Source organism: Pelodiscus sinensis, chromosome 10 (assembly GCF_049634645.1).
Source record: "Pelodiscus sinensis isolate JC-2024 chromosome 10, ASM4963464v1, whole genome shotgun sequence".
Classification (NCBI taxonomy): Eukaryota; Metazoa; Chordata; order Testudines; family Trionychidae; genus Pelodiscus; species Pelodiscus sinensis.
The window spans coordinates 30,637,604-30,663,368 of NC_134720.1; the positions used below are offsets into that span (position 1 = coordinate 30,637,604).

Consider the following 25,765-nt stretch of genomic DNA (forward strand, 5'->3'; position numbering starts at 1 on the left):
AGAGCACTGCAAACTAGTTTTTTTCCTCTTTAAGGAATTTCTGTCACAAATCCTATATGATTTTTACTCTTTATATTTTATCCTGTAGCGCTACCAAGAATCAGAAATGACTTACAACTGGCACAGCATATGCAGACTGTTATAATATTTTCACATTTTAATTGAATGTCATTATATTTTCAATCTGATTTTGATGTTAACTCAATAACAATATTGCCTTTGAATGACACATTAGAAATCCCTAAGCTCTGTCCCGGGGGGGGGGGGGGGGGAGAGGGGGAATGTTTAACCCCTGGCCACAGAGATGTGCAGACTCCAAAACATCATATACTGGTGCTCTAAACTGTTGTCTTTCTGATGGGTCATCTGTCTCATAAACTACCTGTAATAATTTGGGATGTGGGTACTAGTGGTAGCTTTATTGTAGAAATTAGCTGAAACATCAGTAGTGCTAGAGAAGAAATGTTGTCTTGCTCCCCCCTCCTCCTCAATTATGAACAAACAGCAGCAATTGTAGGCACAGCAGAGAGAGCAGGAAAACAAAAGAGAAAAAAGGTGTCTTGGAATGTGAAGCATCTGGTACTGGTCAATTTCAAAGACAGAGTATGCATTAGATGAGGGTGGGCAATAATTTTTGATGTGGGCCACTCCAAGATTTTGGTAAGTGGCCAAGGGCCACACTTTTCTATGGATGGGATGTGGGGTCCAGGACACAGGTTGGATGCAGAAGGGACTTTGGGGTAGGGGATTGAGGTGCAGGAGAAGGTGTGGGGTCTTGGAGGAGTTTGAGTGAAGGAGGCCATTATCACCTGGGGCAAGGGGTTGGACTCGAGAGTCCAGGAGAAGGTGTGGGTGCAGGAGAGGATTCTAAACTGGGGAAGGAGTGTAGGGAGGTGCAGAGTCTGGGAGGAAGTTGTGACCTGGAGAAGGGGGGTGCAGAGGGATTGGGTGGTGACGTGGGGCAGGAGATTGGGGTGCAGGGTTCAAGAGGGGTATGGGTGCAGGAGAGAATTCTGCCCTGGGGAATGTAAGAGAGGGTGTAGAGTCTGGGAGGGAGTTGTAACCTGGGGCAGGAGTGGTGGTGGTGCAGAGTGTTTTGTTGGTGACCTCGGACATGGAGTTGGGGTGCAGGCACTGGCCAGGAGGCACTTACTTAGGTGCCTCCCAGCCAGCAGCCCAGCAGTACGCTCAGGCAGGTGCCTTGTCTGAGGGGGCAGCTGTGGGCCAAATCCAAAGGCTTGACAGGCCAGAACCAGCCCATGGGCCAGATCTTGACCCCTTTGCATTAGATGCACTAGTCTGATCTGCTAGGGTAATTCCTATCTTTCTATGACACAAATGTGTAGAGTAAGGATCATGGTAATGGCATAAATAAGGGGTCTTATATCACAGATGAAGTCATCCTAAGGGGTAACCCATTTAGACTAAAAAGTAAGCCCAGTAGATGGCTATGAGGCTTGCTCTGGGACTAGAGGAATAGTCAATGGTAAATTCTTCAAAAAGAAATAAAGGTGGTTTCAGATCTAAGCTGATTTGCTGTAGTTCTCACTAAGTTTACTCTGAAAGGCCATGACACCAAATAAAACGATATTTCCTGCTGGTACGACACCTTTCAGCTAGAGATCTCAAAGTGCTTTATTATACTTATCATTGCCCATATTTTTCAAATGGGTAAATTGAGACAGGGTACGTCTACACTAGCTCCTCGAATAAGCTAGTATTCCTCCTGCAATGAGATTTACCAGCTAATTTGATTTAGGGGCTTTAAATCGGAATCCCATTTCACTGCTGCGTGTAGACGTGGGCAGTTACTTTGGGCTAGTCAATTTCTAAAATGGCGACCGGCCGGGAGCATGCAAATCAAACGCGGGATATTTAAATCTCAGGCTTGATTTGCAATTTCGGTTGCCCTCATTAGCCTCTCTAGATCAATCTAGGGCGCTAGTGTAGACGTACCCACACAGAGTGGTAGACTGGATAGATGACCTTTCAAAGATCACACAATAGGGTCAGTGAACAGTCTGTGAACAGTACAGTACACAGGAGTCAATTCTGAGTCTCCTGTTCTTAATCACTTGACATACAGAGAAAATGAGGGATTAGGAAATTCTAGCTAATATAACCTTAATAAAGGAATTGAGGTGTATTCAGGAAATTATAGATCAGGGAGTCTGGCCTTTGTGGCAAGCAAGATCCTTGAACACTGATAAGGCATGAGATCACAAAGTAGCTGGAGAAGTATGAGCTGCTGAAAACTACTTTGTTTTGTTTAATAAGGAGTGAAATCATGTGACAAATACGGTGAAATTTTGCAAGGAAAAATTTACAGGGTTAAAGAAGGGTGAAGGAACAGAAGGTATGGAAAAGAGGCAATCCTGGGTAAACTGGTTCAACTTAAATAACAATTGAACTAAATATTCAACCTCAAATGGAAACAAAGCGAAGGCAATTAATTTTGTGGGTTTTAGATTACTTCCTTCTGCCCACCCCCTTTTGGCACTACACCAAAATGTAGAGGTTAGCTCCAAATATTCACTCATGCCAACCGATCAACTTTTTTCTGTTTTGACCTTATGCACTTGCAAACATACCCTGAAATTTGACAATGCTATCAGGTCCTCTCCATAATTAACCCAGACATGCAGCTTCATCTCCCATCAAAGCTCCCCTGAATCAATAGCTCTTCAGGCTGACATTGTTCAGGCACATCTGTTTCATAGCCAAGGACAGAACGGTCAAGCATCATGTCCAGCCACCTGTGATTGGCCTACCCTGATGGATCTGGAACCCATTTTGCAGCTATGTGAACTGGAGGTGGCCTTTCATTATGCCATCAAGCAAGAAGCAAACCTATGACTTTCAAGAGTGTAGTCAAGCACTACCACTAGCCTCCACATCTCCTAGATCACTGACGTAGCCCAAAATCTGAACACTCTTTGAGCCTCAGCACCCCCAATTGCACTGTGCCCTACAAAATGGTATAGCACAGATGAGGAAATGGCAATTGTGTTTGTTTGTTTGTTTGTTTGTTTAATATAGAGGGAAAGCTCCTCAGCTAGTGTAAAATGACAATATATACCTGCTAAGGATCTCACCTCACACTTTTTAGCCTGAGTGTGAAGGGCACCACTATGAGAGGATGGAGGGGGATACAGCTGTGCATCCTGGGACACTGCTTGCTCTTCTTCCTGTTGCTTTTGCAGGGAGCAAGGGGAAAGCATACAGTGTGTGTGTGCATTCCTCTCACTCCGAGCTGGTGAGAGTAGGGGGTAGAGAGATAAGTGACACAAGCTGTGTACTTTCCTTGTGCTCCCTGAGAGTCAGGGAAAGGGGACGAAGAGTAACCAGTGCCCTTATATGCACAGTTGCAGCCTCCCCTTCCTCCCAAAATGACACCCTTACTGTGTTTCCCTTTATGACTGTAAAGTCTGACATACTAGTCAATATTACAGGGATTTTGAAATACCACATAAAGATATATTACAGGCCATAGAGATCCAATAATATTACTGGCTGAGTGTATAAATCAATAAGGGGTCTGCAAAACACATGTTGTAAAGGCCAAATATTGCTATTCCAAGACTATGAAATACACATTGGCTACGTCTAGACTACGTCCCTTTTTTGTAAAAGAGATGTAAATTAGACATATTGCAATTGCTAATGAAGCGGGGATTTAAATCTCCCCCGCTTCATTAGCATAAAAATGACTGCTGTTTTTTTTCGGCACGGAGCTTTTCCGGAAAAAAGCTCCAGTCTAGACGCTGATCTTGCAGAAAATAAAGCCTTTTCCAAAAGATCCCTTATCCCTCACTGAAATAAGGGATAACGGATCTTTCGGAAAAGGCTTTATTTTCCGCAAGATCAGCATCTAGACTGCCGCTTTTTTCCGGCAAAGCTCTGTGCCGAAAAAAGTGGCAGCCATTTTTATGCTAATGACCGGGGGAGATTTAAATCCCCGCTTCATTAGTAATTGTGATACGTCTAATTACATCCCTTTTACGAAAGGTGTGCAAACAAATAGTGAAGAAACTAGTGTAAAACACAGCCAGTGTAACAAAGCAGAGAAATACACTGTTTGTATGTATTTATGGTAGGTCAATCTATGTATTTATTCATGTGAGACTACAAAGAGAATGAATGAATGAATGAATGAATGAATGAATAGCCGCTATTCAGAGTCTTGCTAGGAAGAGTAACAAAGTTAGAAACATGGGCCTTATTCTTTTCACTTTAGTTTTAGAATGGTATAATTCCATTAACTTCAATGGAGTTATTTTCATTTGACTCTGGCTTGAGCAGTCAGACCCACTATCACACTCACTAGAAGAAAGGTGGTTCAAATGGGTACTGCTTGGCGTTTTTGAGGTGCTGAAAGGGCAGGGGAAGGATGACTTTTCTAGAAACCCTTTAAACATCTCAGAACTAGGAAATAAATTGTGCATTTTGATCCCTGTATGAAACTCCCACTGAAGTCAACGGTATGCCATGCCTATATCCAGGAAAATAATTTAGCCTTAGGACTCAGGGACACCGATTTAAAAAAAAAATTAAGGGAAATGGCAAAGGAAGTAAACATTTTGGCAAAGCTTTTTAACAGAAATGGTGAACTTCCAGGGCATTTTACCTAACACACCAGCAAAGGCAACTAGATTATATACAATAAATACATGAGGCAGTGATGGTTAGCCAGGCCCTCACTTCTAGAATTCAAAATCACAGCCAAGCTGAGGGAGTTTGCTAAATGGTGATCTTCACCACTGCTTCTCTAAGACCTTCCCCAGAAGTTCCTTTTTCCCTCTACCAAGGAAGTGTTTTGTTGGGATTTCGGAGGAATCATGTTAGTCTGTATTTAATGTATTAAGGGATATACAGGATAAAACGGCGTTGGAACAAATCCCTATGGTTTATTGTCAAAGTTGCTTCTGATAGTTTTGAATGATGCATTTCCAGCTTAAGTAGGGTGACCATCTGTCCCATTTTTAATGGGATAGTCCCTTATTTAAACTTATTGCAGATGTCCCAACTTTTTTTTTTAAAGGGCAAATTGTCTTTCTGCATCCCCTACTGGTCAGTTGGTGTCAACGCAGCTACAGCAGCCGCCTGCTTGGGCAGGCAGGCAGTGGCCGGCAGGTGCTCTCAGCGGGGGTTCAGAGGCAGAAAGACAGGAAGGCAGTAGGAAGAGAAGAGAGGCAGCCTGTGTGTGACAGAGAGATAAGGGTGTGTGGGGGTGAGTGAAGGGTGCATCACCCCTCGCTATGTGCACCACAAAGTAGGGCTTTTCAGCAGGGAGAGGTCTGCCAGCTTTTACAGGCTGCAGGGCTGAAACCCCAATTCCTCAGCACCTGCTGCAGGGCTGACATCTTGATCCCTGGTGGTCCCTCACACACTGAATTCCCAACACTCGGCAGGCTGAAACCCTGATCTGAGGTGCTTTCCCACCCCTGAATTCCCAGCACTCCTAGGGCACATCTAGGGCTCCATCGACGGAGCCATGTAGATTTGTTTAGTCGGCAAAGGGAAATGAAGCGGCGATTTAAATAATTGCCGTTTCATTTAAATTAAAATGGCTGTCGCGCTGAGCCGATCAGCTGTTTGGCGGCACAGCACTGTAGTCTGGACGCTCTGCGGTCGACATCAAAGGCATTTGTTGACCTTCCAGGTAAACGTCATCCCACGAGGCATAACGGGGAGGTCGACAAATGCCTTTGATGTCAACCGCGGAGCATCCAGACTATAGCACTGTGCTGCCAAACAGCTGATCGGCACAGTGTGGCAGCCATTTTAATTTAAATGAAGTGGCGATTATTTAAATCGCCGCTTCATTTCCCTTTGCCTACTACCCTAATCTACATGGCTTTGTCGACGGAGCCATGTAGTCTAGACGTGCCCCTAAACTGAAGCTCCAATCCTGATGACCCTCCTCCCAGATTGAAGCTCTAATCTGTGGCATGCCCCTTCCCCTCAGCTGAATTCTTGATCCCCAGCATGCCCCTTGCCCACCCCAGGCAGAAACTCTGATCCCCAGTGTCTCCCTCCACTCCCCAGGCTGAAGCCCCAGTCTACCCCTGTCCTATGGGCTGAAGCCCCAAGCCCTGGCAATCCCTGTGGGGCTAAAAGCAGGAGCCAAGGGGATGAAGTCCCTATCCCCTCCCCGCCACCAAACTAAAGCTGGGATTGGTAGGGCTGAATCCCTGATCCCCATGCAGCAGAAGCCCCCAAGTCCATGGGCAGAGCTGGGGGACACTGTGCACGCTGCCTACCAAACTTCAGTGGAAGTGCAGGGCCATTGCCATGACAGTCCCACCTGTCCTATCTCCCTGGCCACTTTGGAGGTGGGAAGCTAGAGCCAGGCACGGCGGGGCAGCTGCTCCTCTGGCTGGTGCCATGGCGCAGGCAGCTGTGCTGTTCTGTCCTCTCCTGCTGCTGCTGGTGCAGGGGATTGGGCTGCATCTCAATTCCCAGCCTCCTTTTATCACACAGCCGGTAAGAGCTGCAGGGCTGAGGGACCCACCAGCTCTATGGCTAGCCAAGCCCTGCAGGTCCAGACTGCAACGTTTTTGCGTAGCATTTTCTCTTTTTTTTTTTCAGAAGAGGCTTTTGGAGGAGCCCTTATGCCTCATGAAATGAGGTAGACAGGGCTCATTTGCTCATCCGTGAAAAAAAGTGAAAGAGCAAACATGTTCCTTGGACGTGGCTAGGTTTTTGCAGGATACCTCTGGTATCCCACAAAACCCTGTAGTCTAGATGTATCTTTCAGGGAACGGGACCATAGGGGAGCCCTGCTGGCACATAGCCTCTGCTTACCCCATCTCTGCCCCTGGAGCTAGCTCCTGTCCGCACACAGCCTCTAGCTACCCCATCTCTACACCTTGAGCAATTCCCTGGCCTCATACAGCTCCTAGCTATCCTCTGCTCACACACAGCCCCTTGCTACCCCCTGCCTGTCCATTGGGTCAGAGCCATATGGTCTATAGGATGAATCTGAGTGGCCACCCCAGGCCCCATGCTTTGGGAGGCCCCGTGGCAGCCACCTCAAGCATCCCAGGGGATTATGGGGCCTGGCGCAGGGTGGTAGCATGGCTCACCCCCGACACACACTCACTGTGGCAGCGGGATCCGGAGTGGCCCAGCAGCTTGCTCCAGTTCCCCCCCACCATACTACCCTCTACCCCCTCCCCCCAGCCAGCTGCACACTGCTTCTGCACAGCAGCAGGAAGTAGAGTGCCCCAGTCCTCTGGTGCTCTGCTTCCTGCCACTGCAGAGAAGTGGGATGCAGCAGGCTGGAAGAGCGGCACAGTGGGGTGGAGCAGGCTGGTGGGCTGTTCCGCATCCCACTGCTGTGGTGAGTGTGTGGGAGGAGGGTGATCCCTGTCTGTAGCCTGTGCTAGGTCTTGTAATCCACTGAGTCATGTTGCTCGGGAAGGGGGCAAAGGGACGGAGCAGGAGCAGGATACGGGAGGAGCAGGGTGTGAGTGGAGCAGGGTGAGGGTTGGGTAAGGGTGGAGTAGAGCAGAAGCAGGATGGTGGAGGAACCTGCAGCAGAAGAGTTGCCCTGGGCCCCATGTCGGGGCACTGGGGTGGTGGTTGGGAGTGGATGAGGGACTTCCAAGAGAATCTGTCAGTAGCCAGATTTCCAGTCATCTGATCCTAGACAAAATCCACAGTATCAGCGGAGCAATCCAAAACACCAAGATAAGGTCATCCTAATGAAAAAGCATTCCATTGATTATCCTATCATTTATGTGGCACAGAAGCTAGCTGCTCTGGGCTTCACCATTCCTGGGGATCCTTGTGCAGGGGGATGTACACACTGGGCCATGTTCTTCAAGAAAGAACTGTACAGGATATATTTTTCCCTAAGAAGTTTGCACGCATTTTATGTTGTGGTCAACAAAAACATAATTTAAATTCTGTACAAATGTAGTACATTAGGTCTAGATACTTCCACCTTCACAAATATCAAATACTACTTTACTTCAGAAACAGCTACACTGAAATCAATGGGACTTCTCATAGTATATGGGATTATTTACAGATTTGAAGGCCAGAAGGGACCATTAAATCATGCAATATGACTTCCTGTCTAACATAGGCCATAGAATTTCATTCAGTTACTCTGTGTTGTACCCATTAACTTGTGTTTAGCTAATGCATATCTTCTCAAAAGGACTCATGTCTTGATTTGAAGACATCAAGGAATAGAGAATCCACCACTGTCACAAGTAGTTTGTTTAATTAGTTAATCACCTTTATTATTAGAAAGTATATCTTATTTCTACTTCAGTGTAAGGGTGACAGAATCCAGTCCATAATCTGTTTGCTACTTACATCCAGCACTGTTCTTTGTTAATTTGTGTGTATAGTATGTATTAAAATGTATATGTAAAATATTCAGGACAGTATATGACCCAAATCAAGTATTTTTGGGGGAACATGTACTCTTCATTATTTGTAAATTGTGCTGCTTTGTTGCAACATCTTCCTATCCTTCTCTTTGTTTCTTTCCTATTTTACATATGCAAGCCCCTCCCAAAGATGAACCAAAGATGTATTTTTTAAAAATCTGAATAATGTTTTAATGAGAGTAAAACATATCAGTTTGAATTATGTATTGGTATGACATGCAGAAATGTTATAGGTCAAATAACTGTCAGATTTTGGCCTGAGCAGTTTATGGAATATTTGAAATATGAACAATCTGTCCCCTGCGTAGCGAGCATCAGTGAATTTCTGTGAATGTATTTAGAATGAGTCAGTGAACTATTCTATCTTACACATATTCTTTTTCAGGAAGTTTCTTCAAGAAACTTAATTAATGATTTTCCAGGACATTACAATAGTCTGAATTAATTGTGAAATAATGACTTGCTTATACCATCACTATAATAGGGCTTTTAACTAGTATGGTACTAAGAGAAAGCTGAATAAAAAGTATTCTTTATATTAAAAGAAGACAGACTCACATTTCATTCTTTAGGCAAGCTCACAAGTCAGATTTTTCTCTCTCAAACTCTCATTGCCATTTACTGAGTGCTTGTCTCCAGTTACCAGGAGATTGATCACACAGTCAATCTCCTGGGATTTGATTTAGTGGCTCTAATAAGGACTCACTAAATCAACTGCTGATAGTGCCCCTATCAACTCCAGTATTCCACTGGGTCACGAGGAGAAGGGAAGCCAACAAGAAAGTTTCTCCTGTCAGCCTCCTGCAGTGGGGATGCGCAGACTTGACCTAAGGTACATTGACTCCAGCCACACTATTCGCGTAGCTGCAGTTGCTTATCTTTGGTTGACTTTCTCCCTTAATGTAGACGTGGCCTGAAATGGTAAGACATACACATAACTTTGAAATGCTTCTCATTGTCAAACAGCAAAGCTAAACTTTGGGGTATTTTTCTCAAATTTCTGCAAAAATAAAAATCTTGGCAAAAACTGTCTTTCGTGGGTCAATACTTTGTTTCTACTCCTTGACCATAAAATAAAGAAAGATGGCTGGAAAAGCGTTTGATGCACAAATGTCAACACATGATACCTGTTTTGTGCCTTACTGTGGAATGGTATTTTAAGTGATCAGAAATGAAAGATTTCTTATCAAATGTATTGACTGAATTGAGTCATTCAGCAATTTTCTACAATAATATAACCCAACTATGAACACCTTACTGCCACTGGAATTAAGGTCAGAGCAGAAGGTCAGAGAAGGGGTTCTCCACACGTTGTCTTTGCCAGAAGGCACCACTCCTGGGCTGTGTCTAGACTACATCCCTTTTCCGTAAAAGGGATGCAAATTAGACACATCGCAATTGCAAATGAAGGAATTCCTTAAAAAACAGGAATAAGGGATCTTTCGGAAAAGTCTTTATTTTCCAAAAGATCCCCATCTAGACTGGCGCTTTTTCCGGCAAAGCTCCGAGCCGGAAAAAAGCGGCAGCCATGTTTATGCAAATGAAGCAGGGGGGATTTAAATCCCCGCTTCATTTGCAATTGTGATGGGTCTAATTTACATCCCTTTTGCGGAAAAGGGATGCAGTCTAGACACAGCCCTGCAGCTTCCATTGATCAATAATGGAGAACTGTGGCCAGTGGAGGCTGTGGGGTCAGTGCCTGTGGATGAGGGGCAGCACATGGAGCCATTGCTGTACATGCCAGCTGCTTTTAGGGGCGGGGTAGGGCCAGGGCAGGGGTGGGGCTGCTTTGGCTCTGCTGCTCCACCCAGGAATGTCACCATTAGCTGCCCTATTAGGAAGGCGGGATAAGGGACACCCTGAAGGTAGGGAGGTGGGGTGGGTTCTCAAGTGGCCTAGGGGTTAGGGCATTGGCCTAAGGACCCCAGGGTTGTGGGCCCAAACTCCGCCCACCCAGGAGCATCACCACAATCTGCCCCATTAGCGAAGCTAAGGTGGACTACTCGTATGAGTAACTGTTTATCAACAGGAGTAAGAGGCTCACAAATAGAGCTGAGTGACATTTGTAAACTCAGTCAAAAACCCCCAAAACCCAAACATTGTAAGGGCACTGAAATTATTTAGTGAATTAGAACCTAATTCAGTGAATAATTGCAGCAAACAAACAAATACCAATTTTGTTAAGTCTTGAAAGATTTTCCAAACAAGCCTTGTGGATGTTGTTTAGATAGAGGTATTTCTACATAAAATTTTAATTCAAATTGACCATTGAAACATTTCATTTAGCTTGAATAAGAGGGGTTTTTTGCCCAGCACGAAAAAGCAAGGAAAAAACCCAACAGTTTGGGTCTGAAATGAACCGTTTGTTAGAGTTGTCCCCTCCCGCCCCCCCCCCCCCCCGCCCCTTCCAGTTTGGCCAATGAACTGAAAAAAAAAATTGTTCACTCAGCTGCATTCACAATTGCAGCTGACAGCCTGGCTGGGCTGCTGGGGCAAGGCGAGGGAGTGGCTGCTCTGCACCCCCGAAGAGATGGAGCTGGGGTTGTCCAGAGAGCCCCACATCATCCCGCCCAGCCATCAGCACTGCCCACCGCACAGTCCTGTGGCAGAGATTTAAAGAGTCCAGAGGTCCAGCTGCTACCATTGCCACAGTAGCAGCGTCCAGGAGCTCCGGGCCCTTTAGTATAGGTGTGCGCTAGGCAGTTGGCCTCTTTTTCCCCCTGTTGGCAGGCCTGAAATCTGGCCTTTACAAATTGTAATTTAAAAAGGAGTAATGCACTGAGACCAATCTTGCAAGGGCAATCTCCTCCTGTGAGACCCACCTACAAAGCCTTCACAGGATCAGGTCCTATTTCCTTATCATCTATCAAGTGCTTGAATACAATTATCTATAGACCAGGCTTGACATGAGTAATTGGACATAAGTTAGGCCTCACTACTTGGAAGACAATATTAGGGAGGTAAACAGGTGAACAAACTAAAAGCACAATGTCTCTGCTAAGACAGGCAAATGAATTAGTAAACTGAGTCATGGAATGTCTGAACTAGCTAAATTAGGGGGAGGATGGAACATCCAGGAAACCATTTACAAAGAAAAAGTTACCTTGTTAATGGACAAGGTAATCCCAGGACCCAAAGATGAGCTAAAGAGTAAGTCATGCATGGAAAGTGTGTGGACAAAGTCAGTCTCAAAACGTGTGATGCAATGTGCAGTAAATGCAATGAGATATATAAATAGTTATAAAGGAAGAGGATTGCTGTTTAACTTTGGTTCTGTGTTATACACTGAATTCACCCCCTACATTTAAGTCGAACATAAGACCAGCCTTACTGGGTGAGGCCAATGGTCCATCTAGCCCAATATCCTGTCTTTCAACAGTAGACAGTACAAGGTGCTTCATACGTAATTATCAGCTGCTCCATTCCCTGTTGCCCATGTCCAGTTTCTGGCAAACACCATCCCTGCCCATTCTAATAGCCATTGATGTACCTTTCCTCCAAGAACTTATCTAGCTCTCCAGTCCACTCACTCTTACTTTTCTGTATACCAAATAAAAATACCTGAGTGATAAAAGGTGGCATTGAACTGAGTATTTGGGAAGTTGAGTAGAAAGAGGTCTTGGGGGGATCCCAACACTAGCTATTGACTCTACGTGATGAAACTGAGAATCAGTAGAGTTCTGAGGCAATGGTAAATAGGGGCCCAATTCAAATCTGTTTTCAGTCAAGGGAGTCTTTCCACTGACTTCTAACGGGCTTTGAATCAGAATGTAACATTACAGGACATGTTTATGAGAGATTCTGGATCTGATTCTTTTCTAAGTCTATTAGCTCCCCTGATTTACCCTGATGTAAGAGAAGAATCAAAGCTTGACCCTGACTTCAATCCAGCATGAAAAGGATGTACAACATTGCTGAAGGAAAGGACAAAACCCATGAAAGAAGTGTCAAAATGCTGTAGTTTATAACAACGTCATTGTGTAAAAACATGTTTCATACAGCACAAGAGCTCATGCTTCGAGAACCTTACCTAATAGTTGTCATGAGCACTTAAGGGTTTTGCTATTGTTTTAAACTGTTTCTTTAATATTCCCATAATTTGAAAGATTCAGAGTTCTTACCTTCAATAATACACTGATCTGGGCTAGGAATTTTCTTCCCAATTTCCATGACATATGCTTTCACTTTACTAAGATTTTCCTTTAAGTGCAAGTAGAGCCTATCCTGATATTCCACAGGATTTTTTATTGTCTCTGTACTTCCTTCATGGCAGTTCTCTTTAGCAGATTCTGGCAAATTTTCTGATTCTGTACATTTGATACTTAGGTGTGAAACTGAAGAATTTTCCAGCTGAGACTCTTCAGCGTCTGGCCCAAGAGGCAATTTGTCATTTTCTTGGCTAAGATAAATTTCTGTGAAAGAGATGCCAGCTGCTATATCTCCATTATCCATGTCTTGTCCGCTGTCTGAATTCATCCCCTTTGTGCGGATTGCATGCAAAGCAAGACTTTTGGACCTGCAATGCAAATAAAGGAAAAGACAATCATTTGTGATAGTGGTAAGATGGGCTGCAATATGCTGAAGACTCAGATGAGATTTCTGGACAAATTCTGCTCTCAGTTACATCTGTGCAGCAGCTTTGATAAAACTCAGAGCAGAATTTGGGCCTAAACATAAGGTGGGCAAATACAAATAGCTTTTAATAAACATGTATTTCAGGAACAAGTACTCAGAACCCAAATCACACTACAAACATATGAAACAAAAAGAGTCAGACAATATCTATATTTCACAAAAAATCATAGTAGAGCATGCACCCATGCATCTATCACTCATCACTATAATATGTCAGCATCCAGTCTATTAAACATGTTATAATATAATACCATCCAGCAATGGTTCAAGCAAATACGAAGTTCCCTCCAAACTCTTTTAGTTGGGGTACCTCAGCTATAAGCCCTAACATTCAGAAATTTAAAAAACAACAAATAGTCTGGTAGCACTTTAAAGAGTAACAAAACATGTGGATGGTATGTTTTGTTAGTCTTTAAAGTGCTACTAGACTATTTGTTGTTTTTTAAGTTTTTCCTGTTACAGAGTAACTCGGCTACCCCTCTGAAGTATTCAAAAACTTGTTCTCCACCCCTTTGTATTGTCATTTGCATGAGAGTAAACGAGGCAGAAAATGCTACTCCTGATGTGTGTGAAGAACACAGATTTGGTAGGTGTACACGAGTGCAAAGGTGAAAAGCAAAGGAAATTCAAGCCTTCAATAAAAATCCTTCCTCACCACATCTTCCCCAACATGGGAAAATTTTGTCCACAAAGGGAAGCTGAGGAATAGGAAATATACACAGAATTGGTGCAGGTGTCTCTAGAGAGAATTAGGAGAAAAGTGGACATAGGTTCCTGTCAAACAGGAGACAGATGGAATCTAAGAATGGTCCCAGCAGAGGATATGTCAAAATTCCCCAAGGCTCAAGTTATCAAGTTTCCCAAAGTTATCAAGTTCTATAAGTCAGTATGAAATGGATCGTGCTCCACCCATGCAATAATTTACCATGAGCAGTAAACATCTTACTTACTACAATTGATGGGGCCTGCATGTCCTCTGGGCACATTGTAGTTGCAAGTTTTTTTAACTGGTCCTGGTCCCAACACACAATGCGTCTAGTAAGAACCAAGCTTAACCTGACACAAAGTATCAATCCTATGTAACTGAGGGCATAATCTGACCCAAATATTGATACAAATATATTATCTAACAGTAGAGCTGCTATTATTAGTATCCAAGAGAGTTCTCTGTATCTTCATTTCTTCAACATTTCAAGACCAATCAAAAGGTGGATTTATCTTGTGTACCCCAAGTTTCACCTCTGTTAAAAACTATTTCCTTAAAAATCAAACATGAAAATATAAAAGTGTCATAACATACTAATACTGAAAAATGATCTACTTTATTAATCATATAATTATAAAATAAATTGCAACCCCCCAGATTGAGAATCCTGATGTAGTACACAGAACTGTATAAAGAAGTCATTGTCTGTATGAAATTTTAGTTTGTACTTTGCTAATACTTTTCATGTAGCTTGTTATAAAACTAGGTAAATATCTCAGGGCATATCTAAACTACATTCCTCTTCCGAAAGAGGAATGTAAATGAGCCCAATTGAAAATGCAAATAAAGCGCGGATTTACAAATCTCGCACTTCATTTGCATAATCGTGTGAGAGTGCTTTTTTGAAAAAGGGATTTTTGAAAAAGAAACTGCAGTTTAGACGGGATTCTTTTGAGAAAAACCCTTTTTTGAAAAAATGAGGTGTATGGGCTCTTTCAAGAAAGGGTTCTTTTTTTCCCCAAAAGAACCCCGTCTAAACTGCAGTTTCTTTTTTGAAAACCCCTTTTTCAAAAAAGTGTTCTCACGCAATTATGCAAATTAAGCATGAGATTTGTAAATCCACGCTTCATTTGCATTTTCGATCGGGCTCATTTCTGTTCCTCTTTCAGAAGAAGAATGTAGTTTAGATGTAGTCTAGATCACTGTTTCTGACCAAGTGAGAAAAATCTGGGGGGTACATCAAAACAATAGAAACTTGGAGAAAACTGAATTTTTGTTTTAAGTTTTACAGCGCTTTATTATTTTTGTACTTTTTACACCCAAAAATTTCATCGCCTGCCCGGCTGCAATTAAGTTGTTTAAACAAATGTGTTGGAATAGTAGGGGAAAAATGGTGTGTCTGAAAACTATAAGTACTGGGGGTACTTACCATTTTTTTAAAAAGGGGGTACTTTATAAAAAAAGGTTGAGAAACACTGGCCTAGTTAGGTTGATGTACTCCTGGAATACCTTTGTGTACCCCCAACAGTACACTTTCCTCTGGTGGAGAAGCACTGTACTACAGTTAAATACATAATTTAGAAAGATCTTACCCAGCTTTGGGACTCCCTGCCAAGAGATCTGGTTAGAATTAAACTCATGGTGCTCACAGGTATACTATAATTGAACTATTCCCTTAATGTTTGGATAAAGCTTTATTGCAAGACTGATATGCATGAAAACCATTTATGCTTTTTACAGAATCATACCTGTTAAATCTCATATCCTTCCTTTCTTCTTTAGAAACCTGGCCCAAACTGTATCTACGCACAGAGCCAGGAGTATTGTTGTCAACATTTATTTTTTCTTCAAATGCCTGTATTTTAACTTGAAGCTTTTCATCTTCTTCATTTTCATTCATAACAGATTTTAAATCATCCAACTGTATAGGAGATTCTGTTTCAGAATAATTTTCTGTCCTGAAAAAGGGGGGGAGGGGAAAACTACATGGGTTTACCACTGTCATGCTTTGCTCTCTACTTTGAACTAGGTATTGTGTTTGGTAAAATAATTGTGTTGTCAGTAGTGAATTTCTTAGAACTTGATTAATCATTTTCAGAAACAGTTTTCAGTTCAATATGTAAGTCAGGAGAATTAGAAATAATAAATATCTATGACAATATTGGATTAGAAATAACATGCAATAAATATATCTGCAAAAGTAAAAAGGCTTCCTCTTGATATCGTCTCAACCACATTTCCATCTCAGATCTCTCAGGGAAATGTTTTTCAGTTGAATTTAGGCCAGTCTTACAAAGCTACTAAGCAACCATTTATTACAGTATATGGTACGTCTAAACCAACAGTAGAACTCACAGTGGAGCCTGTGAATGTTTGTGGTTTTACAAAATTGCACATGTACTTTCTCCTGAATAATTGTATTCTGAGTAAGAAAAACATCTTTCAAAACTTAGCCCTTGGGAACAAACAGGGTTAGAGAAAGTTGTGAGTAATCAGACTCTGATTCAGCAAAGGAAACCCCAGAATACTTGTTCAGAAGTCTGTGCAAGCTCATGTTTCTATTTCATAGAATGAAATGGTTAGTAATTTTTATCATTAACATTTTCAAGTACAGAGTTTAGGGAACTCAAGTGCAATGATAATTCCAGGTTGAAAGCACCAGTTAACAGGTGCATAACAACACTCACCTTGGAAAGTAAGCTGCTGCTGGTGGGCTTGGTGGAAGAGTGGAGGGCCAGGGCCTCATGTTGGCTACCCAGCTGCTCCCAGGTGGGGCCACAAGACATGGCACCTGGCTCCAACTCTGGCACACAGGGCAGCCACCCACCACGTGGCCTCGCCCCAGGAGCAGCTGCGCAGCCATCACACAGCCCTGACTCCAGCTTCCCTCCTTCCCCAGGGCTGCAGCTACAGCCAGGGTAGCCACGTGGCAGATGCCAAAGCTGGGAAGCTGAGGGCAGAGTGTGGCTATCCCCAGGAGCAGCCGTACCATGGCCCTAGCTCCAGCACTGGCACACAGGGCAGCCTTACCTTTGGAGCAGCTGGGGCAGGGACAATGTAGCAGCTGCCAGAACTGGGGCCGTGGTGCCGCTGCTCCTGGAGCCGAGGCTATGGTACTAAAAAATAGTCAAAATATGGAATGGTCCATTGGCACTGCAGTCTGAACCCATTCAGGTTAGTTTTTATGCAGCAGTGGGGAAAAGGAATGTATTATTATTAATTACATTTACTACAGCAGTGCCTAGAGGCCAGCCAAGAATGGGAGCCCACTGTGCTAGGCTCTGTACAAACCTAGAATAGTAGATGACCCTTTCCCTGCAGAGCTTATAATTTGAATTAATCTGACAGACAAAAGGTGGCGATAGGGGTAGATCACATGAGCAAAGAGAACTGTGGGATGGCAGCGAGTGGCATGATAGTTTCATAGTTCTCAGTGTATGTGTGCGTATTCTTAGGCAGGCGTAAGCTGAAAAGGGAAGAAAAGGGAGGTGAAGCAGACAGGTCAGGGGAGAAGAGGGTAAGGGAGACAGATTTGGAGTTAAGCAGAGGTGAAAAGACTGTGAGGGAAGCAGCAGATTGGAACAAACAGCCAATTGGCATAGAAGGAAGAGAGTCCAGTGAACAGTAATGGAAGTTCTCTGAATGTCAGCGATCACTCCTTGTTCCTATCAGCTGGACTCTGTGGCTGGCTCATCTATGAAGTTTTTATCCCAAAACCTGAGGGGGAGAGGAAGAGGGAGGTCCTAGACAGAGAGTGTATGGGTAGAGGTGGGATCTCCCTTGAATAGTCCTGAGTGCAGGGGTCACATTTAATTAACAGAGTACTATAGCTAAACCATTGCTATGCCTTTTCTCTTCAGAGAGATGGAAATTACTACTATTCTAGAATGCAATTAGGTATATCATGTGAACAGTCAATATGTGCCCCTGCTGTTATTTTATTATAAACAAATTTCCCTCCTTTTTTTTTTTTTTTTTTTTTTTTTGGTGCAAGGTTGCCAACAGGGCTACAAAATTATCCACACAACAAAACCATAGAAATAGTACAGATGGTAATTCATAGAGGGATGAGTTACTACATTTTAAAATGACAAAACATACTTATGCCATACTTCAGCCTCTTCTGTGTAATACGTAAATACTTCTTAATATCAGTCAGAGCTCTACCATAGGATTAAAGAATGAGGTGCCAGTATTTTAACCCTATTCACACATTTGAACATTATATCATAATTTGAATTGCTTGCTGACCCTTTTCTCTTTTTTTAAAGTGAGGCCCTGTAACCGGGTTGATAGCACCCACCTCTTGTGAGCATCCTCTCTGGTTGTGTGTCCACATTCTCTGTCTTCTGGTGAGCCCCTTTTTGTAGTTCTGTATAATCAGTGCTTCCCCCTTGGAGACACTATTCTCCTAGGTTTCATCTACACTGCCAGTTTTTTCGGCAAAACATATGCTAATGAGGAACTCATTAGCATAAATAACAATCTCATTAGCATATTTTCTGCTGTTTCTTTTTGGACAAGGGTTTTTTGTGCAAAAAGAAGCAGTGTGGACTTTTTTTGGTGCAAAAACCCCATTTTGCACAAGATCCTTATGCCTGTCCCGGAGAGGCATAAGGATCTTGAGCAATATGGTTTTTTCCTACACTGTTTCTCTTTGTGCAAAAATCCCTTGCGCAAAAAGAAATGGCAGGAAATATGCTAATGAGATAGCAACTTATGCTAATGAGTCCCTCATTAGCATATGTTCTGCTGAAAAAACTGTCAGTTTAGACGAAGCCCTAGGGTATGTCTACACTGCAGAGCTATTTTGGGATACCAGAAATATCCCGAAATAGCTTTTCCACATCTATTAAAGCAGCCCATTATTTCAAAATAGACTTTGAAATAGTGGACAGCTTATTCCAATGTCCCGGTAACCCTCATTCCAGGAGGGTTAAGGGGAATTTCAGAATAACGAGTTATTTCAAAATTTGGTGCTGCATAGACAGTGCCAAATTATAACATAAGCTATTTCAAAATACATTTGAAATAAGCTACACAATTTGCCTAGCCCAAATTGAATAGCTTATTTCGACCTAAGGGGGCTGTGTAGACACACTCCTAAGGCTCGCCCCAGGCGCAGTCCTCACCCAGTCCCTGCAGCCAGCTAGGAACTCCTTCAATGTTACCCCAGTCCCTGCTTGCATATTGTCTTTAGCTCAGTCTAAGAAGACAGCCAGAAGCCTCTCGCTCCCCCAGTCTCTAACTCTACTTAGCCATTACGTTAGAGTTACTTCAGGCAGCTCAGCGTGCAATCCTTCTCCTCCAGCTCCTAGTAGCACCTCAGCCCAACAAGCCTTAACCATGCTCTTTTCAGACACTCCTTTTTATATGGCCCTCCTGGGCCCTGATTGGTTGCTTTCCATGCACTCTAGCTTGTTTGGAAGAACTTTCCACTGTTGTCTTCCAGGGATGGGTGTGGCAGAGCCCTGAAGTCTCCCGCAGGGGGCCTTTGGGCTCACTCCACCTCCTCAAAAGGTCCAAGTGGATAAATTATTAAATGCAAAACTTCTAGGTTTATGGAATGTCACAGGTGAGAGTTAAAATGCAAGGTTGCCAAATACAGCAGAATCTTGCTAATTCACATTCACAACTGGAAAGCCTATGAGAATTTTTAAATATTGCAAATTATTACTTATGAAAAGAAACATATTTAACAGAGGCAACCCAAGGATACTGAATCACAAAATGTATTTTTTCATTTGTTTTTATATAGGCAATTTAGTTATTTTATGTAGGCAATGGGTCCTGATATAGTAATAAATGTCCTGAAGACTATTCTGTAAAAGTAATGAAATCATAGCAATAAGGAACCTCAATACAGATTTGGATATAAAATCTCATCTACTTTTATCTCTCTAATGTGTGTATCCATGGTATGCCCATTACCCTGGTAACTATGTTCTAACAAAATTATATACAGCATATCCCGTTTATTGGGATTTGATGGCACAATCATGTTGGTGGATTAGAAACATTTGAACTAACAAGGCTCTATAGAATTTTGAAATAAGAGCATTTCTGAGTAAACTGAGTTGGAATTGTTTTTTCCCTTCCCCACTTGGGACTTAATCCAAAGCCACTGAACTCAATGGGAGTCTTTCCATTGATTTGAGTGGACATTGGATCATGCTCTCGAAGGAAATTGTATCACAGTGTTTCTTTCAGGGAAACATTTGGTTCTATTTGTTAGATATAAACCAAGAGTGACTATGTTAAAAACATGGTTCATTATAACTTACAAGTCTACAAATCAACAGTTTGGCTCAAACTCAACTAGTCCGCCAATACCAGGCTCCTGGGACTTTCAGGATAGCTGGTTCTACTCTTAAAGGCCATAACAAAATACTCATCCCTTGGGATATCCTGGTGGGGGGGCAGGCCTCATTATCTCTCTTATGTAAGCTCAGGCTCACTGAAGTAACAATGTAACCTTTTGGCATGAAGCCATTCTTAACAAGCAGGAAAGATGTAACCAACATTACTTCACCGAGCCTACATACTGTGCATGGCTGGAAGAAGGGAAGGCGGTTCTCTTGGCTCCTCCAGCCAAACAACAATAAAATTAAGAATTGTGTAAAATCCTTGCAAAATTATTGAATACATTACTGACACTGCAAGAATTTCTCTCACTTAAACCTGAGCTGAATTTGGCCCATAGTGTTTTCAGAAGACAAGAGATGTAGAAATAGCCAGTGGAAGTATATAGAACTTGTTTGCAGGAAGATTTTGGCAGCACTATATTCTTATTACTGAATTACTTTTCAACTCTCTGTAATGAGGTATCAACATATTATACAGGTGACCAGATGGTCATAAGAATAATGATTTTATTTCTAATACACCTGCCCAACCAAGTGCTGAGAATGGGAAGCATCACAACCCAAATGAATTTCTAAAAACACATGAAGAGTGGGATTGTCAAAAGGGCTCCATGCTGGCCTCCCTCTGCTCCTGCTGAAGTCATATGGGAGGCTCAGGTTGCACTGTGAAGGTTCACCAAACAAAGGCATAATCACCCCCTGTACTAAGATGAAGTGGTAGAGTCTCTAAAAGGCAAGTCATAAGTAAGCATGGATAAGCAGTAGGGCAATACTTGTGGATTTTGAATGGAGTCAAGATCTATAGCCTTAAAAACTTCAAAATTACAGTGTCACTTCAATATCACTCTCCACCTTAGAGGTAGCTAATGTAAAGACATTTTGTAAGTGGGCAAGCATAATATGTTAATGCAGGGTTTCCTAAAGCATGCTCTGTGGAGTCTTGGGGCGCCATACTCTAGGTCCAGGGCCTCTGCAAGAAAATATTAATGAAAGTTGTATGACTGTTATTTGGTTACTAATTTTCTGATCATTTTTCTTGAAGAAAAAAAAAAAGAATTTATAAGAAATATACAAGAAATAAAAACAGAATTCCAAAACACTGACTATTTATTTGGGTACCTATTGAATTAAAAATCATGATATTTTAAGGGCTTCACCAAATTTCAGGACCCCAAAGGAGCTCTGCAGCTGAAAAAGTTTAGGAAACCCCATGTTAATGGTGTTTCAAATCATTCTGAAAAAGCTGGGAGCAGGGGAGCTGCGGGCACCTGGGCAAAGTAGGAGGGAGCTCTGCACAACTGAAAGGTGTGGGGCTAGAGATAGGCAGCTCTCAGCATTGCCCAGACCATGGCGTTCCCTTCTCATCCCTTAGTGCCACCTAGAGCATGCTGTGTGGGGCTCTGGCAGCAATTTAGAGGGCCCATGGTGCCAGGTGCCACTGCTGTCATATTATAGCTCTCTCTCAAAGATGGACAAATGGAAGAGAAAATGAAAGGCGTATGAATTGTAAATGACACAATATGCCAGACTTTGCCTCTCCTACAAAAAGAAGAAATAATTTCGTCCAGCCACTATTTAAAAATAAACAACAAAGAGCAGTCTGACTTTCATGCTTACTTTGTTGTTTACAGGAATAGCGGTTGGGAAGTTTCATTAGATCCTGTATTCTCTCTTTTTTTTTTAATTGACCACGACAAACTCCTAAGTGGGATCAGCACACATTAACATTCTATGTTCACTTTTAAAAGTTCTCTCTGGGAGAGAATGATTTGCCTCTTTGTGATAGGAGGTGGCAATGCTAATAGACCATCTCATGATTTTAATGATTTTCTCCATCAAATGTATTTAAAGTCCCCATGTCAAATGATTCCAAGCCAACAATTACAAAGCAGAAATCAGTTTTTCTTTATGGAAACATGCAGTTCCAAAAAGAATGGGTTATTTTTCATGCACACAGATGAAAAATCCTCTTTTCTTTCATAGAAAAAATACTCGGAATTGTTACTCTTGTTTAAGAAAAATTCTGCAATTATGTAGTTACAGCAGCTGTGGAGCTACTGGGTATATTTCTTCAATCAGGGCCTGGTCTGAACTCACACTAGTGCAAATCATTGGTAAATCCAGTGAAGTTAGTGAAATGTAAAGTACTTTAACTCTGTTCCTAATTTTTGATCTATGTTTTTTCTTGCCCCTCATTTACTTCATGTTGTACTTGGCTAGGCCACTGAAATATAAAACCAGGCAATAATGTAAGATTTTTAAAGTTCTGCATTCAATTAAGCTCTTTGTATTATTCTATGATCTTTCACAGATACATTTTAAAATGGGTGTCAACTCAGCCTCTAATCTGGCACCTACAATTGTGTAAGACACAGCATAAAGCAGTGCAGGTGCATATGGCAATGTTTAAGGTTTGATCCATAGCTCAATGAAGTCAAGGGGACTTTAATGGAAAGTGAAACAAGCCCTGGGACAGCAAATTGTAATTGAGTGTGCATGCAGTCAAGGAGCTGGACGTCTGCATACTTTCAGAAATAGAAGTGGTTTTATTCTAAAATGGGGCCTTCACTACATTATACAGTGTAACCTAGTTATTATTCTTTTTATCCTTTATTTATTACTAGAAGATTTACTTGGCATTGCTCAGATCCTCAATTCAGTTAATTTTTGTTTTTCTACATTTAAATCATTGTTTTGGTGTGGGACAGGGAATGAGGGGTTCAATTTGCAGGCTGCCCCAGGGAGAGAGGACTACTCCAGCACACACCTCAGCAGCTTAGGGGCAGGTTAGAAGCACCCTACCATGGCCTCTGCAGTTCCAGTGGGCACAGCCCCAGGAAAGGGGTCCAGTTTCAATTGCTCCCTGTGCTCCCCAGCCAGAGGAAGAAATGCAGCAAACTGTGCGCTTTCCCTTTGCTTGCTGACAAAGGGGAACAGCCAGCAATATTCCTGTTTGAATTAGGGCATGGAGGAGTTCAGCTCCCGTCCCCATTCCATAAAGGGCACCTGGGGGTGAGGGACATGGGGATGGGGCACTCCCAGATTCAGGGGCATGCTCCTGCCAGTTGCTTTCATCTTCCTGGTGATTGTCTCTTTTCTGTACGGTTTTCTGAGAAGCAATCCCATTCCAGGTACATCCCATTTTCCTGGTACAGTACATCCAAACCCTTACCTTGCATTAAATTATGATAAGAGAAACCTGTATACCAAATTTGGTACTCCTAGCACTTATCATTTAGGAGGAGTTCTTGAACAAAGAGAGAGATAGACAGATGCACAGACAAACTCTCTCAAATATATAGTAGATTATCCTACTTCTTTAATTGTTATTTATTCTCTACATTATGTACTGAAAGCCAAATTGTGCCCTAAATTGAAAAGGATTAAATCCAGAGCAACTCCACTGCAGCCCTATGGCAGCTTCATGATTTGCCCTGGATTTGCATTGATATAACACAGTATTTGGCCTTGAGTCCACTGTGTTCAGTTTTGAAATGTTAAAACTATGGTTTTTTCAATTGTCGATATCAGTGTTCAAGGAACCCCTAGGGTTGCCAGGATAAAATTTGTCGAGCAATAAAAAAAAGACCTGCCGAGTCCCGCTGCACAAAGGCTCTGTCTCTTTAAGAAGGGGTGAGGGAGTGCCAAGTTCTCATGGAACCCTTACTTTCACAGAGCACCAATTGGGAGAAACTGGTCTATATGTTATGGTGAGGGTCAAACACACATACACTAGCAAATATTATAAAAGCAATATATGGCTTGTTTGCTCACTCACTCTGTAGGGGTGTCTGTCCTTCAGCAAAGTGAGTTCTTTCAGTTTAGACTTTTGTGGGAAAAGTTTAGAAAATATCTAATTGAAATGGTAATAAAAAATATTTCTTCTTTTCAATCAATTTTACCAGAGACGGAATGGAGTAGAAATATCATAACATTTCCATGGATGGAATATATTTGAGCCTTCCTGGTATTTTTCATATATCAAGGGAACAAGCATTGCCTAGATCAAAAATTATTAAATTCTGCTATCAGATGGTTTGTGAAGTCTCACCTCTTCCTACTGTTTCATTATAATTCCCATGATACATATAAAAACTGGCATTACCATTCCCCTTTAGTTACTCTTGGACTAGTTTCCAACATGTGCATGTTATTTCACATGGACTTACTTTCCACCTCTAGTTCTATTCTCCAGTGATTTTAATAAATTGTTTACAAGAGTAAGCACCAAGACTTCTAAAGTGTTTGGGCATTGCTAAACTCAGCACTGTAATGCCTAAATGAGGATCCCAAAACTCATTTTCAAAGTGATTTGGGCACTTAAGAGCCTACATTCCACTGATGGGCGATCACTCGTTGCCAAGTATAATCACCTTCCATGGGAGTTGTAGACCCTCAGGTGGCTGATAAAGCCGATCCTTGAACCGCAAGTTCTATTACAGTAATGACAGAAATTTCCAGGTAGAGCAAGAGGCTGTTGACTATGACTAGAAGCCAGCCTCCCCTTCCTCCTGTGCCTCTTCTCCTCCTCAGCATGTCGGCAGGCAAATTCAAAATGCAGGGAGCCATTGCATAGGACTTCTCTCCATTTTGAGTGATCCTGGGTGAGTGTCTCTCAAGTGTCAATGTTGCACTTCTTTAAGTTATCCTTCAGCAAGTCCTTATAACATTTCCATTATCCTCCTACGTTACGGTATTCTTCTTGCAGATGAGAAAACGGGACTTGTTTTGGGAGGTGATGGTCTGGCATCCGAATAGTGTGACTAGACCTGCATAGTAGCCATCATTACCTCAATACTAGTCTTTGCCTCTTCCAGAACACTAACATTACTGTGCCTGTCTTCCCATTAGATCTTCAAGATCTTGTGGAGGCAGTGTTGGTGACTTTCAAGGACTTTCAAGTGATGTCTGTAGGTTGTCTAGGTTTCAGACCCATACAATAGTGTTGGGAGAACGATGGCTTGATAGACAAGAAGTTTGGTGTCTGTTCAAATGTCATGATCTTAAAAAACCCTGTGCCATAAACAAGCAAAGGCTGCTCTGGCACAGCTCAGATGATGTTGGATTTCTACATCAATAACTCCCTTGGATGCAAGACAATTTCCAAGGTAGAGAAAATTATCAACATTTTCCAGTGATTTTAATAGCTGGGGCATATGGTACCTTATTTGGAGACAGCTGATGGAGCACTTTGGTCTTCTTGATGTTGAGGGTGAGACCAAGACATGCGTAAGCATCACCAAACACTTTCAAGATAGTTTGAAGATCCTTCTCAGAATGGGCAAAAACTGCATTATCATCAGCATAACGAAGTTCCATGATAGATGTGGTGGAAATCCTACTCTTAGCTTTCAGCCTGCTAAGCCTAAACAGCTTTTCATCCATTCTGTAGATGATTTCAACACCAGCTGGGAGCTTCTCAGCAATTAGGTAAAAAAAGATGGCAATAAAGGCCATAAATATGGTTGGGGTGATGATACAACCTTGTTTACTCCTGTTTGTACTTTGAAAGGTTCATTCTGGGGGTCAGTGCTGCTCAGAACAATCACTTTCATGCTGTCATGAAGCTGCTTTACGACACTGATGTATTTATCAGAACATCCAACCTTCGAAAGTACCGTCTGTGACGGGCTGCCAACGGCCCACACGCT

General features: G+C 42.4%; 1 protein-coding gene across 16 annotated transcripts in view; it reads right to left on the reverse strand.

Annotated features, from left to right (window-relative positions):
- The window catches only part of VEPH1 (ventricular zone expressed PH domain containing 1), a 206,920-nt gene that overhangs the window by 80,911 nt on the left and 100,244 nt on the right, over nucleotides 1-25,765 (reverse strand). For 15 of the 16 annotated variants that reach the window (XR_012906258.1, XR_012906259.1, XR_012906257.1 and 12 more), the window contains 2 exons: nucleotides 15,498-15,707; nucleotides 12,530-12,924 (listed from right to left, as the gene is read on the reverse strand). Coding sequence is in view for 12 of the 16 variants with exons in the window: in XM_025184859.2 (XP_025040644.2) it covers nucleotides 12,530-12,924; nucleotides 15,498-15,707 (605 nt within the window). In the remaining 4 variants the exon portion in view is untranslated. The remainder of the gene's footprint in view (nucleotides 1-12,529; nucleotides 12,925-15,497; nucleotides 15,708-25,765) is intronic. The other variant, XM_075937777.1, reaches the window with a different exon arrangement.